At 46.3% G+C, this 14,328-nt stretch overlaps 1 protein-coding gene across 2 annotated transcripts in view; it reads left to right on the forward strand.

The window, feature by feature from the left end:
- The first annotated feature begins 2,168 nt into the window (after positions 1–2,168).
- The window catches only part of LOC148508054 (uncharacterized), a 41,237-nt gene continuing 29,077 nt past the window's right edge, over positions 2,169–14,328 (forward strand). For both annotated transcript variants that reach the window (XM_088445169.1, XM_088445171.1), the window contains exons 1-6: positions 2,169–2,230; positions 8,609–8,756; positions 10,797–10,988; positions 11,311–11,389; positions 11,502–11,599; positions 12,593–12,704. In XM_088445169.1, the coding sequence (XP_088301295.1) occupies positions 8,679–8,756; positions 10,797–10,988; positions 11,311–11,389; positions 11,502–11,599; positions 12,593–12,704 (559 nt within the window). In that variant the 5' untranslated portion in view covers positions 2,169–2,230; positions 8,609–8,678. The remainder of the gene's footprint in view (positions 2,231–8,608; positions 8,757–10,796; positions 10,989–11,310; positions 11,390–11,501; positions 11,600–12,592; positions 12,705–14,328) is intronic.

Genomic DNA, 14,328 nt, shown 5'->3' on the forward strand with positions numbered 1-14,328 from the left:
ATATCTACTGTAGAAAGTGTCTACAATGGGAACATAAGTGTCAGAACTGGACCATGGAGCAATGGAAGGAGATGGCCTGACTTGACGAATTACGTTTTCTTTTACATCCTGTAGATGGCTGGGTGCATGTGCGTTGTTGCCCTGGGGAAGAGATGGCACCAGGATACACTATGGGAAGAAGGCAAGCCGGCTGTGGTAGTATGATCCTCTGGGCAATGCTCTGCTGAGAAACCTTGGGTCCTGGCATTCATGTGGATGTTACTTTGACATGTACCACCACCTAAATAAAAATTTTTGCAGACCAAATACACCCCTTCATTGCCTTATGTAAATGGGAGTTACATAAGGTGATTAGTTCTTATGGACTCTCCCTATATATAAATTCCTAGTATAGATATGGCATATGGTCCTGAAGAAAGTGCCAGCCCATTTCACTGACTCCTAGCTAAAGACAAATCCGGGATATACAGTTGAGACAAGGAAAGACGGCACTAGAACTGCTCACAGCATGCCTCTACCTTTTACCCTGCTATACCGTGCATTATCACTGCAGCACGTGATATATTCATATAGCCTGACTCTGTTTACATCTAACAGGAGGATCTGTTGGCACATACCAGTCTGCCTTCTCCCACTATAGAAACGGATCTACCCTAGCTGGGTCTGCACACACCATATGCCGGGACATGCATATAGACGCACCCGAGGGTCTGACTAAGACAGAAACCAGATCCAGAACTCGGCCCTAAAGTGCAACCAATATACCACGGTACTGTCACTTTGAACCTGGTTGTTTGACCATTGGCCTTTGCACGAGCTGGGGTCTTTTTGATATTACAACGGGCATCATTTCACATGATTGGAATCCTGTCCATAATTACACCTTGCTTTTATCTGAATTAAGCTCCAGTCTGCAAATAGACTTTATATGAACGTTCAGTCTCCACTTCATGTGAGCTATGTAAGCCTCCCAGTGTCTCTCCAGCCTCAGCTCTCCAGTCCCTAGGGTTTCTCCAGCTCCCTTCTGTCTCACCCGCTCCCTTCTGTTGTTATGACGTCACGCAGACTGCTCCGCAATAAACAAAAACTTTATTGGACCAGCCAGTCCACCTCCAGTGCCAGACGTTCCCCGGTTCACCCTACATGTACTTGCGCCCTGCTGACCAACGGCACAGGCAGCGGTTAGAGCTGGATTTATCTGTGAGCCACCCCCGGGCACCTTTGTACCTCAGGCCTGGTATAACTGTGCCCCATTCACCCCTCTGTTACCGGGCCAGTGTGGATATATATATATATATATATAATCTATGATACTGACCAGTAAACCTCTAGTTTGACTCCTCCTTAGAATGTAAGCTCCTATGAGCAGGGCCCTCTACCCTCTTGTGCTTCTCCTTACTCTACCTTCATCTACTTCTTACTCTCTACCAGGGTACCTAACACTTGGTTGCTTTGCATTGTTGCTTATCTGGGTGTAATGGTCGCGAATGTAGCAATGTATATTATCCATGTCCTGTAATGTATTGTATTGTATTGTACTGTAAATCAATCTATTTGTTTATGTACTTTGTAAGGTGTTGCGGAACACTTGTGGTGCCATATAAATAAATGATAATAATAATAATAATAATAATAATAATAATAATAATAATAATAACAATAATAACAGTTTTCCACAATCCTCTGTCTAGATATAATATATTCAAAGGCAGAGAAATATTCAAGGGATGTAGAAACAATAACAATTATATACCCATCATACACATTATATACATATCATATAAAGCCAGTAGAAGTAAATAAGGTGTGGGTAGCAGAACTTGCAGGATCACAAGGCAATACAAGTCAAACTGCTGAAAGGGTGGAAATCCTTCCTGCTCGTCTAGATTGCAAAATGAGGTTTCTGACACAAACTTGGAATTAATCTAAGTGGCTACAGGGACAGGTTATCTATATTATATGCGCATTATGACAGCTCATTTCAACCAACTTCCGGCTTCTGCGTTCCACTCGACTTTCGGCTTCTGCGTTCCACTCGACTTTCGGCTTCTGCGCTTCACCAAACTTCCGGCTTCTGCGTTTCATTTGGCTTCAGCGGCCCACCCGACTTCCGCCTTTTGCGTTCCAATTATCAGATTTGATTTTTTTTTTTTTTCTATAGCCTCTTCCGGGTGACCGCACTGAGTCGCAGGAAGCGGAGAGGAGATATCGCTGTGCCTGACAGCAGCAGGTAATTAGATTTTATGTTATTATAATAATACAGGTGGACTCTGGTGGCCTGCTATTATTATACGGGGTGAGCTGACTGCTGCAATGTTGCTATAACACAGTTGGAGCCGACTCTACTGTCAGATAGACATCCTGGTGCCTTATGATAATGTAATGCAAGTGGAGCAGGCTGTTGTGCCCTAATATTATGATATGAGGGTCCAAGCTGTGATGTGATGTTATAATCATGGTAAAGGTGGAGCAATCCATGATGCCCTGTGATTATATAAAGCATGTGGAGCAGGCTCTGGTGTCACGATACTATAATACAGGTGTAACATAATCTGGTGCCTTCTATAATTATACTGGTAGAGCAGACTCTGGTCTTTTGTTTTGATACTTACAGTTCAAACTTTGGTGCCCTGTTTTTATACTCACGTGGATTAGTCTGATATAATATTATACCAGAGGTTCCCAAACGCTCCCCGACAGTTCAGGTTTTAGAGATATCCATGGATGAGCACAGGTGGTTAAATCAAATTGACTGAGGTTACTAATCAAGGCCCTGATTCAGACCCACTCGCGAGCGGCTGTCCGCTCGCAAGTGGGTCGATGTTCTGCACTGAGCATGCGCACGACGGAGGGAGCTCCGTCGTGCGCATGCGCCAGACGTGACGAGCGAAGGAAAGTCCTTCGCTCGTTGTGTCTGATCAAAGGGGGCGTGCTGTCGATGTTGATTGACAGCACGCCCCCTTTGGTGGGCGTGCTTCCCTGACGGGGGCGTTCCCATGGGAACGCCTCCCGTCAGAAGCCGGCCCACTGACATCACTAGTGATGTCAGTGGGAGTGATTTTGGCTCTGATAGAGCCAAAATCACTCCGGAGCTTGCGGTTGAAAACCTCAACCGCAGGCTCCGGCTCGCAGTTTCGATGGTCGCGATGGTCACGACCATCGCGGCCATCAAACTGCACGCTCGTATAGGCTGTGGGTGGTGACCCACAGCTATACGAGCGTCCAGGAGGACGCTCCATTTTTATGGAGGGCGGCCCTCATTCAGAGCGTGCGCTCTGCTCAGAGCGTTCGGCTCTGAATGAGGGCCCAAGTCACCTGTGATCAACCGTGGATATCTCGAAAACCTGAACTGTCGGGGACCCTTGAGGACCGCGTTTGGGAACCTCTGTATTATACAGTAAATACAGGTAGAGCAGCCTCTGGTGTCTCATTATAATAGCTGCTGCAAACAGTTGAAACTTGCTAATAAGTGGTCAGTGACGTGGATAACAGACAATAGATAATGGAGGTCAAATAATTAATTTTAATTCTCAATGATGAAACGAGGAAGGATTAGTGTGTAGGACAAAGTTCCTGGTCAGGTAACAAAGGCTGCCTGTAGTCACTGAGCTGAGTCAAATGGAGATGTTGCCCATAGCAACACATCAGATTCTAGCTATTATCTTCTAGAAGGTGCTAGCTAAATGATAAGTTGAATCTGGTTGCTATGGGCAACATCTCCACTTTTAAAAACCTGCACTTTATTAAATATATCCCCAGGGTCTTCAGTGTGTATACATGGGTACACACTATACGATATATTGTGCGATATTGGTACATTCGACCAATCTGCACGACCATTGTGTAGTGTGTATGCCCAATCCATCGATCACTGCAGTCGTTCATTGGATGTGGTGCATAGATTGCGCCGTCATACGATGTAGTGTGTACTCATTTTTTTCCCCTGTATTTCCAGCCAGGACTGGATCAGAGCCCAGTGCTGGTTGCACAGAACACTGGGGACCCCTATATCGTTTGTCCCCCTTATTTTGGTAACCAGGGTTGGTTCTGACCAGCCCAGTGCTGGTTGTGGACTTTTGTCCAGGAATGATGATGTTTGTCCATGCAAGATGACGTTTTGCCTCTTTCTGAGTCCCGTTTTTTGGAGGGAAAAATCCGAACTCGGCGTGCAAATTCTAACCTATCCGAGCCTGCACATCCCTACTTTTCACACGATTGGTCGTTACGATCAGTCGAAAACGGCCAGATCGTGTGAAAAAATTCGCCCCGTCTATGGGGGCCTTAAGTCTAATGTCAGTGTGTCACATATAGGACTGTACAGGGAATAAATCACTTTTAGAAGTGTGACACCCCTCACTCCTCCTTGAAACCTCCATGTTCGGAAAACTGGTTATTGGTAACTTACAGTGGACAGCAGTATCCTGCGGAGGTGACGCAGGTTATTGGGTCTGAAGTTGAAGTTTCAGTAATGATTCAGCACGCTAGAACTAAACAGTGGAAATGGCCAACACATGTAAGACAGAGTGCAAAGTGATAAGGTACCAGCCAATCAGCTCCCAACTGCCATCTCACAGGGCTGTGTTTGAAAAATGAAAGTTGGGAGCTGATTGGCTGGTACCTTATCACTTTTCACTCTCTCTGCTAACACTGCTTAGTAAATAGACCCCTTAGTTTAATTTGCTTGATACACAGGACACTTTTGTTTTTCTCTATTTTAGAGCGAATATAAACAATTAGATTAATTCATGGATTTTAGTTACATATTCAGACTACAAAGATGAGCTGTGGTGGTTTTGTTTTGTGATAATTATTATTAGTACAGTATGAAAATGTTGCCTCTCACATTGATGCGCCGGACGGAGCTGTTTAGCATATTTAAATGTTAATATTTCTGTGCATATTTAAGCTATACGGCAGATTTCATATTTAATTTGAAAATACCACATATTGGGTAGTGAACAAAGATAAGGTACTTCCAAACAGTTACAATTTACAGAACAGTGGGCCTGATTCAGAGCCGGACGCTCTGACCTGAGCGCTCGCTCTGAATCAGGGCCCTCCTCTCTAAAAATGGAGCGGCCTCTTGGACGCTCGTATAGCTGTGGGTTACCACCCACAGCTATAGCGAGCGTCCATGATGATGGTCGCGATGGTCAAGACCATCGCGACCATCGGGCTTGCGACGAGACCCTGCGGTAGGGTCTCGGTGACCGCAAGCCCTGGAGTGATTTTGGCTCTGTCGGCCCCAGACGGTAGGCGTTCCCATGGGAACGCCTCCGTCTGGCAGCCACGCCCCCAGCACGCCCACCAAAGGGGGCGTGCTGTCACTCACCATCGACAGCACGCCCCCTTTGGTGCGAGACCCTGAGCGACGGATTCCTCGTCGCTCGCCGGGTCTCGCGCATGCGCACGACGGAGCTCCCTCCGTCATGCGCATTCGGGCACCATCGACCTGCTTGCGAGCGTCCTTAGCTCGCGAGCGGGTCTTAATTAGACCCAGAGTGCTGCGAAAACTTTGTTATAAATATAATTGACGATTGGTGTAATGAAAAACGTAGCTTAGAAGTAAATCAAAGTAGTTTCTTATACTTTGGAATGTGTACATTTAATACATATAAACAAACTGCTGGTTAGTGAAATTCAATTTTTTTTGTAGTTTATGTTCACTTTCTGGAGAATAGCCCTTAAATGTAAATTAATTTTCTCTTTTTAATACACATTTATTTTAGGCAAAACTTTTGCAGGCTGTTATTGTGTTTATTTTTGTATTTTTATCTGGAGCATTGAGGCTACTTTGTCATATTCCACAGCATATAATAAATTCTCTCGTCTGTTTTTTTAAATGTATTTATGTGCTTGGAATTAGGATTAGTATTTCCGCTAGGCTGTTTTTGCGGGGCGCTGCGCCCTGCTCCCATTTTAAGAAGCTAAAATGCGCCCTGATTACCGCCCCCACCCACGGGCTAAGTTGCGGTGAAACAATCGCCGTCAGGTGAATAGATGCCGTGCTCATGCGCACGGCAACTGTTTACGTTGCAGGAAGAGCTCTTGAGCTCAGAGCTTTAGGCCCAGCATCTCCGTTAGTGCTGGGCCTAAAGTTATGAAAAGGGGGCATCACTTAAGGACACATCACCTTTTTGAGTGACCGCGCCCCCTTTTCAGACACCCTTTTTACCCACGGGCCCCTGCCCCACTCCAGCCCTAGAGTGAACACTATAGACTGAACACCATCCAGCTAGAGCTGGACATTGGAAGACGATAGTTAGCAACCATCGATGTCCCCGATCTGACTGAAGTACTTTTTCATTGAATAGCGGTTTTGCGATGTTTGCCAGCCATCAGATGCAGCTTTCTGATACCCATCCGATGGCTGACTGCTTTGTATGCAGCTGCGGATACCTAGAAGTGGGGTACGCAGCTCAGGTTACGCACAAATGCGTAAAACTCTGGCTGCTTCTGCGCATTCACACAATATAACGTTATATGACTATGATACGATGGCCATGTCGGAATCCCGGCAACCATTCAATGTCGGGCTTCCGATGTCCAGCCAGACTTTATTTTTGGGACACCCAGTCTTGGTTGCGGCAGAATAGGTTGCATAAGGGTGAGTGGAGATTTTAATCATTATAGACAAGACCAGGTGAGTCCTAGTTGTGACACTCCCCCCTCCAGTCGTTTATTTATCCTCTCCTGTAATTAAATCTATGGCATTCATATAACCTGTAATTAAATACTCCCCCATGTTCCACCTCCCAAGTAGTGCACTTCTCCACCAAAGCTCTCTCCTGCATTTCACTTCCAGCTGCACTCTGCAATTCATTTACCCCTTCCCTGCATTTTCATGCCTCGTATAAAAGCAGTATCCGACATCACACACCATGTGTGAAACTGAATAAGTTTGCCATTAGTATTCACTCTAGGTCCGGCATCGGGCAGTGCATCGGACCTAGAAGGGGCAAACCAGCACGCCCCTTCCAAAAAGGGGGCTTCCCCGGCACCCACAGATATGCCGGGCTGCCCCCAAGCTCTCCTCTCTCTGTAAATAGATGCCGTGTGCATCTATTCACTAGCGGTGATCGCTGCGTCGCAATTTTTCCCACCTGTGGGACACTACGGCCCATGGGTGGGGACGGCACTGACCATGTTGTTTTAGCAGAGTGCCGCCAAAAGGGCAGGGCGCATCCTGCCCTTTTGAAACCGTGCAGGGCCACAGCGCCACCGCTAAAACAGCCTAACGGGAGTGCTATGCCATGACTATAGGCATATAGGGGTCTATGTACTAAGCATTGAAAAGTGATAAGTCTGGGGGTCATTCAGACCCACTCGCGAGCGGCTGTCCGCTCGCAAGTGGGTCGATGGTCCCCACTGCGCATACGCACGACGGAGGGAGCTCCGTCGTGCACATGCGCGAGACCCGACGAGCGAAGGACTTTCCTTCGCTCGGAGTGTCTCATCAAAGGGGGCGTGCTGTCGATGGTGACTGTCAGCACGCCCCCTTTGGTGGGCGTGCCGGCGGCGTGCCTGCCAGAAGTAGGCGTTCCCAAGGGAACGCCTACCGTCTGAATCCGGCCCCACTGACATCACTAGTGATGTCAGTGGGAGTGATTTTGGCTCTGATAGAGCCAAAATCACGCCTGGCCTTGCGGTTGAAAAACCCAACCGCAGGCTTTTGCTCGCAGTTTCGATGGTCGCGATGGTCAAGACCATCGCGACCATCATCCTGCACGCTCGTATATGCTGTGGGTGGTGACCCACAGCTATACGAGCATCCAGGAGGACGCTCCATATTAATGGAGGTGGGCCCTGATTCAGAGCGAGCGCTCTGGTCAGAGCGTCCGGCTCTGAATCAGGGCCTCTGTGATAAGGTGCCAGCCAGTCAGCTCCCAACTCATTTTTCAAACACCGCCTGTGAGATGGCAGTTTGGAGCTGATTGGCTGGCACCTTATCACTTATCACTCTGTCTCTTATCACTGTTTAGTACATAGACCCCATAATCTTGCTCGCTTTATTATAGTGATCAAATAGTGTGTTATAAATATATTCATCAAGCTTGATGCTTGAATTTTTATCCATTTTTAAAATAAGAAAACATTTTACTAAAACTCCTTCTGCTGTTTAAAAGACTATATTAAAGGACTGTCTGCTCGTGCCTATGCAGTAAGAATACGAATCCACACCTTTTTTTTAAAAAACACTTCATTGTTTAAGGAACAAACAAATGATTCACTATCATCAGGGAGCTTGTATTGACACAGCATGAATGTGACTCATATATGCATGAATACCTCCTCTCAAAAGTGAATATTACTTAGATCTACCACTAACATTATTGGTTTATACACTGTTTTCTGGGAGTTTTTTCTGGAACATTTGCACTAGAGATATTTTTTTTATATGTGGCATTTTTTATTTTATTTTTTTGTATTTTAAGAGGGTAGATAGACATCCCTGTACTCTGTACACAGCTGCAAACTTTAACCGGAAGCATTTAGGGTGGTATGTCTTCCAGTGCATAAAACATAAGGAATTGAGCCAAACATCTACATTTTTGGAATGTGTTACATGTGTAATCTGTGATGTTAATTATAATATATTTATTTCTAGGCAATTGAGCTGTGGTGAACCAGAGTCTTTATTAAGTCACACGTTCTGCATTGTCAATTATTCACCAAGGATGGACAAGGACAGGAGTCACGTGACTGAGAGGATAATCAATCTCACCCTGGAGATCATCCACCTGCTGACCGGGGAGGTGAGGGAGTCTGGGAGTGTCACAATTACATCACTATTATCTCTATTACTAACACAGGGACCTGACTGGGGAGATGAGGGAGTCTGGGAGTGTCACAGTGACATCACTATTATCTCTATTACTAACACAGGGACCTGACTGGGGAGATGAGGGAGTCTGGGAGTGTCACAGTGATATCACTATTATCTCTATTACTAACACAGGGACCTGACTGGGGAGGTGAGGGAGTCTGGGAGTGTCACAGTGACATCACTATTATCTCTATTACTAACACAGGGACATGACTGGGGAGGTGAGGGAGTCTGGGAGTGTCACAGTGACATCACTATTATCTCTATTACTAACACAGGGACATGACTGGGGAGGTGAGGGAGTCTGGGAGTGTCACAGTGACATCACTATTATCTCTATTACTAACACAGGGACCTGACTGGGGAGATGAGGGAGTCTGGGAGTGTCACAGTGATATCACTATTATCTCTATTACTAACACAGGGACCTGACTGGGGAGGTGAGGGAATATTACAGTGACATCACTATTATCTCTATTACTAACACAGGGACCTGACTGGGGAGGTGAGGGAGTCTGGGAGTGTCACAGTGACATCACTATTATCTCTGTTACTAACACAGGGACCTGACTGGGGAGGTGAGGGAGTCTGGGAGTGTCACAGTGACATCACTATTATCTCTATTACTAACACAGGGACCTGACTGGGGAGGTGAGGGAGTCTGGGAGTGTCACAGTGACATCACTATTATCTCTATTACTAACACAGGGACCAGACTGGGGAGGTGAGAGAGTCTGGGAGTGTCACAGTGACGCCACTATTATCTCTATTACTAACACAGGGACCTGACTGGGGAGATGAGGGAGTCTGGGAGTGTCACAGTGACACCACTATTATCTCTATTACTAACACAGGTACCTGACTGGGGAGGTGAGGGAGTCTGGGAGTGTCACAATGACATCACTATTATCTCTATTACTAACACAGGGACCTGACTGGGGAGGTGAGAGAGTCTGGGAGTGTCACAATGACATCACTATTATCTCTATTACTAACACAGGGACATGACTGGGGGAGGTGAGGGAGTCTGGGAGTGTCACAATGACATCACTATTATCTCTATTACTAACACAGGGACATGACTGGGGGAGGTGAGGGAGTCTGGGAGTGTCACAATGACATCACTATTATCTCTATTACTAACACAGGGACCTGACTGGGGAGGTGAGAGAGTCTGGGAGTGTCACAATGACATCACTATTATCTCTATTACTAACACAGGGACATGTCTGGGGAGGTGAGGGAGTCTGGGAGTGTCACAGTGACATCACTATTATCTCTATTACTAACACAGGGACCTGACTGGGGAGGTGAGGGAGTCTGGGAGTGTCACAGTGACATCACTATTATCTCTGTTACTAACACAGGGACCTGACTGGGGAGGTGAGGGAGTCTGGGAGTGTCACAGTGACATCACTATTATCTCTATTACTAACACAGGAACCTGACTGGGGAGGTGAGGGAGTCTGGGAGTGTCACAATGACATCACTATTATCTCTATTACTAACACAGGGACCTGACTGGGGAGGTGAGAGAGTCTGGGAGTGTCACAATGACATCACTATTATCTCTATTACTAACACAGGGACATGACTGGGGAGGTGAGGGAGTCTGGGAGTGTCACAATGACATCACTATTATCTCTATTACTAACACAGGGACCTGACTGGGGAGGTGAGGGAGTCTGGGAGTGTCACTGTGACATCACTCTTATCTCTATTACTAACACAGGGACCTGACTGGGGAGGTGAGATGTATGAGGACTCATCTTTAAATGTCAAGAGCAGAATGAGAAGTGCTATATACTCTGCACTTTCCTATAGGTCGGAAATGGTTACAAATAGGATATGGGTTGTATTTTTGTACAGTAGACCCTTCTTCTTTATTATGCATAACTTGCATAAGAAACATGGTGCCGTATAGGTGGAGTTTCATTTAGATTTTATTGATGTATCTGTCAATACACAGGATTACACCGTAGTGAAGAAGACATCCGGTGAGTGTGAGACACCCAGCAGCTGTCCCAGTGTGTCAGGAGGACTGAGCAGGACCCTGAGCCCCATCACGGTGCCTCCGCCTCAATCACTGATACATGAGAGAGACAATGACCAGAAGATCCTGGAACTCACCAACAAGATCATTCAGCTGCTGACTGGAGAGGTGACTGCTGGGAGTGGGACATTATACAGTAACACCAGGGGATGTGTCTGGGTGATGACTGGAGAGGTGACTGCTGGGAATGGGACATTATACAGTAACACCAGGGGATGTGTCTGGGTGATGACTGGAGAGGTGACTGCTGGGAATGGGACATTATACAGTAACACCAGGGGATGTGTCTGGGTGATGACTGGAGAGGTGACTGCTGGGAATGGGACATTATACAGTAACACCAGGGGATGTGTCTGGGTGATGACTGTATCATTGTGTGTGTCAGGTTCTTATAAGGTGTCAGGATGTCACTGTCTATTTCTCCATGCAGGAGGGGGAGTATATAGAGGAACACAAGGATCAGTACAAGGACGTGATGATGGAGAATCACCGGCCCCTCACATCACTGGGTAAGAGGAGTCTTTAAATTATGGCAAAGGAGAGAGCAGTTTTAAGTGCCACCTAGATACACACCACATATCATAATAACATATAAACTCAGGCACTGTGTGTCTTCTACAGATGAACCCAGTTGCAGAAAAAACCCAGAGAGATGTCCACGTCCTATTTATTCACCAGATTGTACAGAGGAAAATTACTGGACCCCACAGGAGGATCAGGTAGATGGAATTTAGGGTCTCAGGTGATCGCATTAAGCTTGTATGATTTTGAAATCTATCATTTAAATAGAAAATGTCATCAAACCTCCCAAAATGTCCCTTAAATTCCCCTCAGATGTATTGTATACACATCTTTAGTTCTTCCGACATGCCATCAGATCTCCCCATGTACCTCTTAAATGCTTCTCAAGCCTCCCCAAATGCAATCGGACCACCCCACATACCCCAGACCCACAGATCCCCCACATGCCCTCAGACCTCCCCATATACTTTATATACTGCCATATCTCCTCACACCTCCATAGGTGCCGCTTATAATGGTCATCAAACCCACCACAAGCATTTTATATGGCATCAAATCACTGTCCACAAGCCCTTACAGTTACTGCAGTCATATCACAGGTTTCTTTTTATTCCACGTGCAGAAAATAACAGGGCTGTATCTGCACACTACTACACAGTCCTGCTGCTTGTTGTCATTTTAGCAGCAAAGGCAAGCATCCGTTACCTCTACCCTTCAGATCTGGACATGTCTCACTCGACATCCCAGCTCCACATCGCCACTGCGTTCTAATTCCTTATTAGCGCAAACATCTGATACCCGGCGCGTTTAGCTCTCCTTGCTGATCAGCTGCACTGCTGCAGGAGCCCGTATTGGATCCAGGGGGCAGAAGGGAGGGCGAGAGAACATACTCACCAGATTCTCCTCTTCTTCTGATTCGAAGACTAGTGCAGTCATCCATGGTTAGGAGTATCCGATTGGTAGCTATGGACACCGCTGCTGATTGGCCGAAACATATCCTTTGGTACATACTGTAGTTTTTTTGGGTTTTTTGATCCCCACTGTCTTTGTCGGGTAAAATACACACTATAGCTCATCAGTTTAAACACTTGACTCATCCAAATACTAAAGTACCAAAGTGACTTTTTACTATATGAGCTGCAGAGATGACATTGATAAACTGTTACGTCTTTGCTTTCTGGCTTTATTAGGATGAAGAGATTACTTTTTCGATTAAGGTAGAAGATACAGAAGGAGAAGAGACGTATGCGAGGGGTGATCAGCAGTGTAAGGAGGAGGAAATCCCTACAGATATCACCACAGGTGAGTAATAATTACTTATTACAGAGAAGAGTTTCATATTCCCAATAAAACATTACATATGGACATACCACCCAAGGAGACTATATTAGTAAATGGTAAAATAATCTCAATAATGCTCCCAGGCAATCAAGCATGTCCAGAATTATGGGATCTTCTCTTTGAACGATGAACAGATCTCCGTAAACTCTTTTATTGCTGTAATGTTCTCCTCCAGATGTCAGACAAGCTGTAAGGTAGGAATGTCTCTTGTCAGCCTCACTTTATCAGGATTATGGTGTGTCAGAGAGGAATGAAATAATCAGGCCAAAGGAGATAGTGATGAGCATACAGTCTGTGTGGTATTATTAGGGGGGGTACGTGCCTCACAGAGCAAACGCATCAGGGAGAGTGAATGTTAAAATAATTAAAAAATGTGTACTTGAAGGGCTTAAATCCCAGCACTATGGCCAAATGTAGAAATGTACAGGGAACATATGTGTATCGCAGCAGCCTTGGATCGAATCCAGACAGTATGTTTTATTTGAACTGCTAGACTCAATTTTAAAAGTTCTAATTCGTTATTTGTTTTTAGATTTGTTTACACAAAAATTGTTGCTTGAATAGGTATTTAATCCCTGTGCTGTGGAAGCTCCAAGTTTACACAGATACAAGATATTGCCCTAACAATTGGCTTTCACTCAGCATCTACCTGTGACTCATTAAAAAACAAAGGGCCTGATTCAGACCCGCTCGCAAGCGGGTCAATGGTCCCCCACTGCGCATGCGCCGCCTCCGGCGTGCGCATGCACGAGGCCCGTCCTGCGACTGCAGCTCAGTCGCTACGGGTCTCGCTACAAGACGGGGCGGCTGTCGATGGTGAGTGACAGCTCGTCCCGTTTTGTAGACGGGGAGGGGGGGTGGCTGAACAAACGCAGGCGTTCCCTTAGGAATGCCTGGCTTTTGTGGGCAGCCCTACTGACATCACTAGTGATGTCAGTACTGGACTTCCTGCTCTATTAGAGCAGGAAGTCCACTCGGGCTTGCGGGAGCCGAGACCCTACCACAGGGTCTCGTCGCAAGCCCGATAATCGCGACGGACTCCAGGCCGCTCGCACAAGCTGTGGGTGGTCACCCACAGCTTTGCGAGTGGGCTGGAGAAAAAAAAAACACGCCCTGATTCAGAGTGAGCTCTCGCCAGCAGCGAACAGCTCTGAATCGGGCCCAAAGTCAACTTTTATGGATAACAGACCCCTCCAGACTCTCCCCCCGATTTAAATAAAATTGGTCATACTGTGAATCTGAAGGAAAGTTGAGTAAGTGAAGACCAAAAACTGATGTAAGAAAATCTAAGATAATGTTATAGACATGCCCAAGATGGGAAAGGCTACAAGAAGATACCCAAGTGCCTGGATAACCCAGTGAGCAATGTTGGAGTAATTGTGAGGAAAGGGAAGCTGGATCCTACCACCCAGGCACTGCCCGGACGCAGCCATCCCCCCAAGCTCAGCGTCAGAGCAAGAGTAAGACTTGTAAGGGAAGCCCAGAGAGGCCAACTATCGCTTTGCAGGAACTACAGAGGTCAGTGGCTGAGACTGGAGTGAGTGTGCACCAGCCACACATAGCAAGAGCTCCACATACAACTGGC

Source organism: Taudactylus pleione, unplaced genomic scaffold, assembly GCF_031769625.1.
Source record: "Taudactylus pleione unplaced genomic scaffold, aTauple2 ptg000377l, whole genome shotgun sequence".
Lineage (NCBI taxonomy): Eukaryota > Metazoa > Chordata > Amphibia > Anura > Myobatrachidae > Taudactylus > Taudactylus pleione.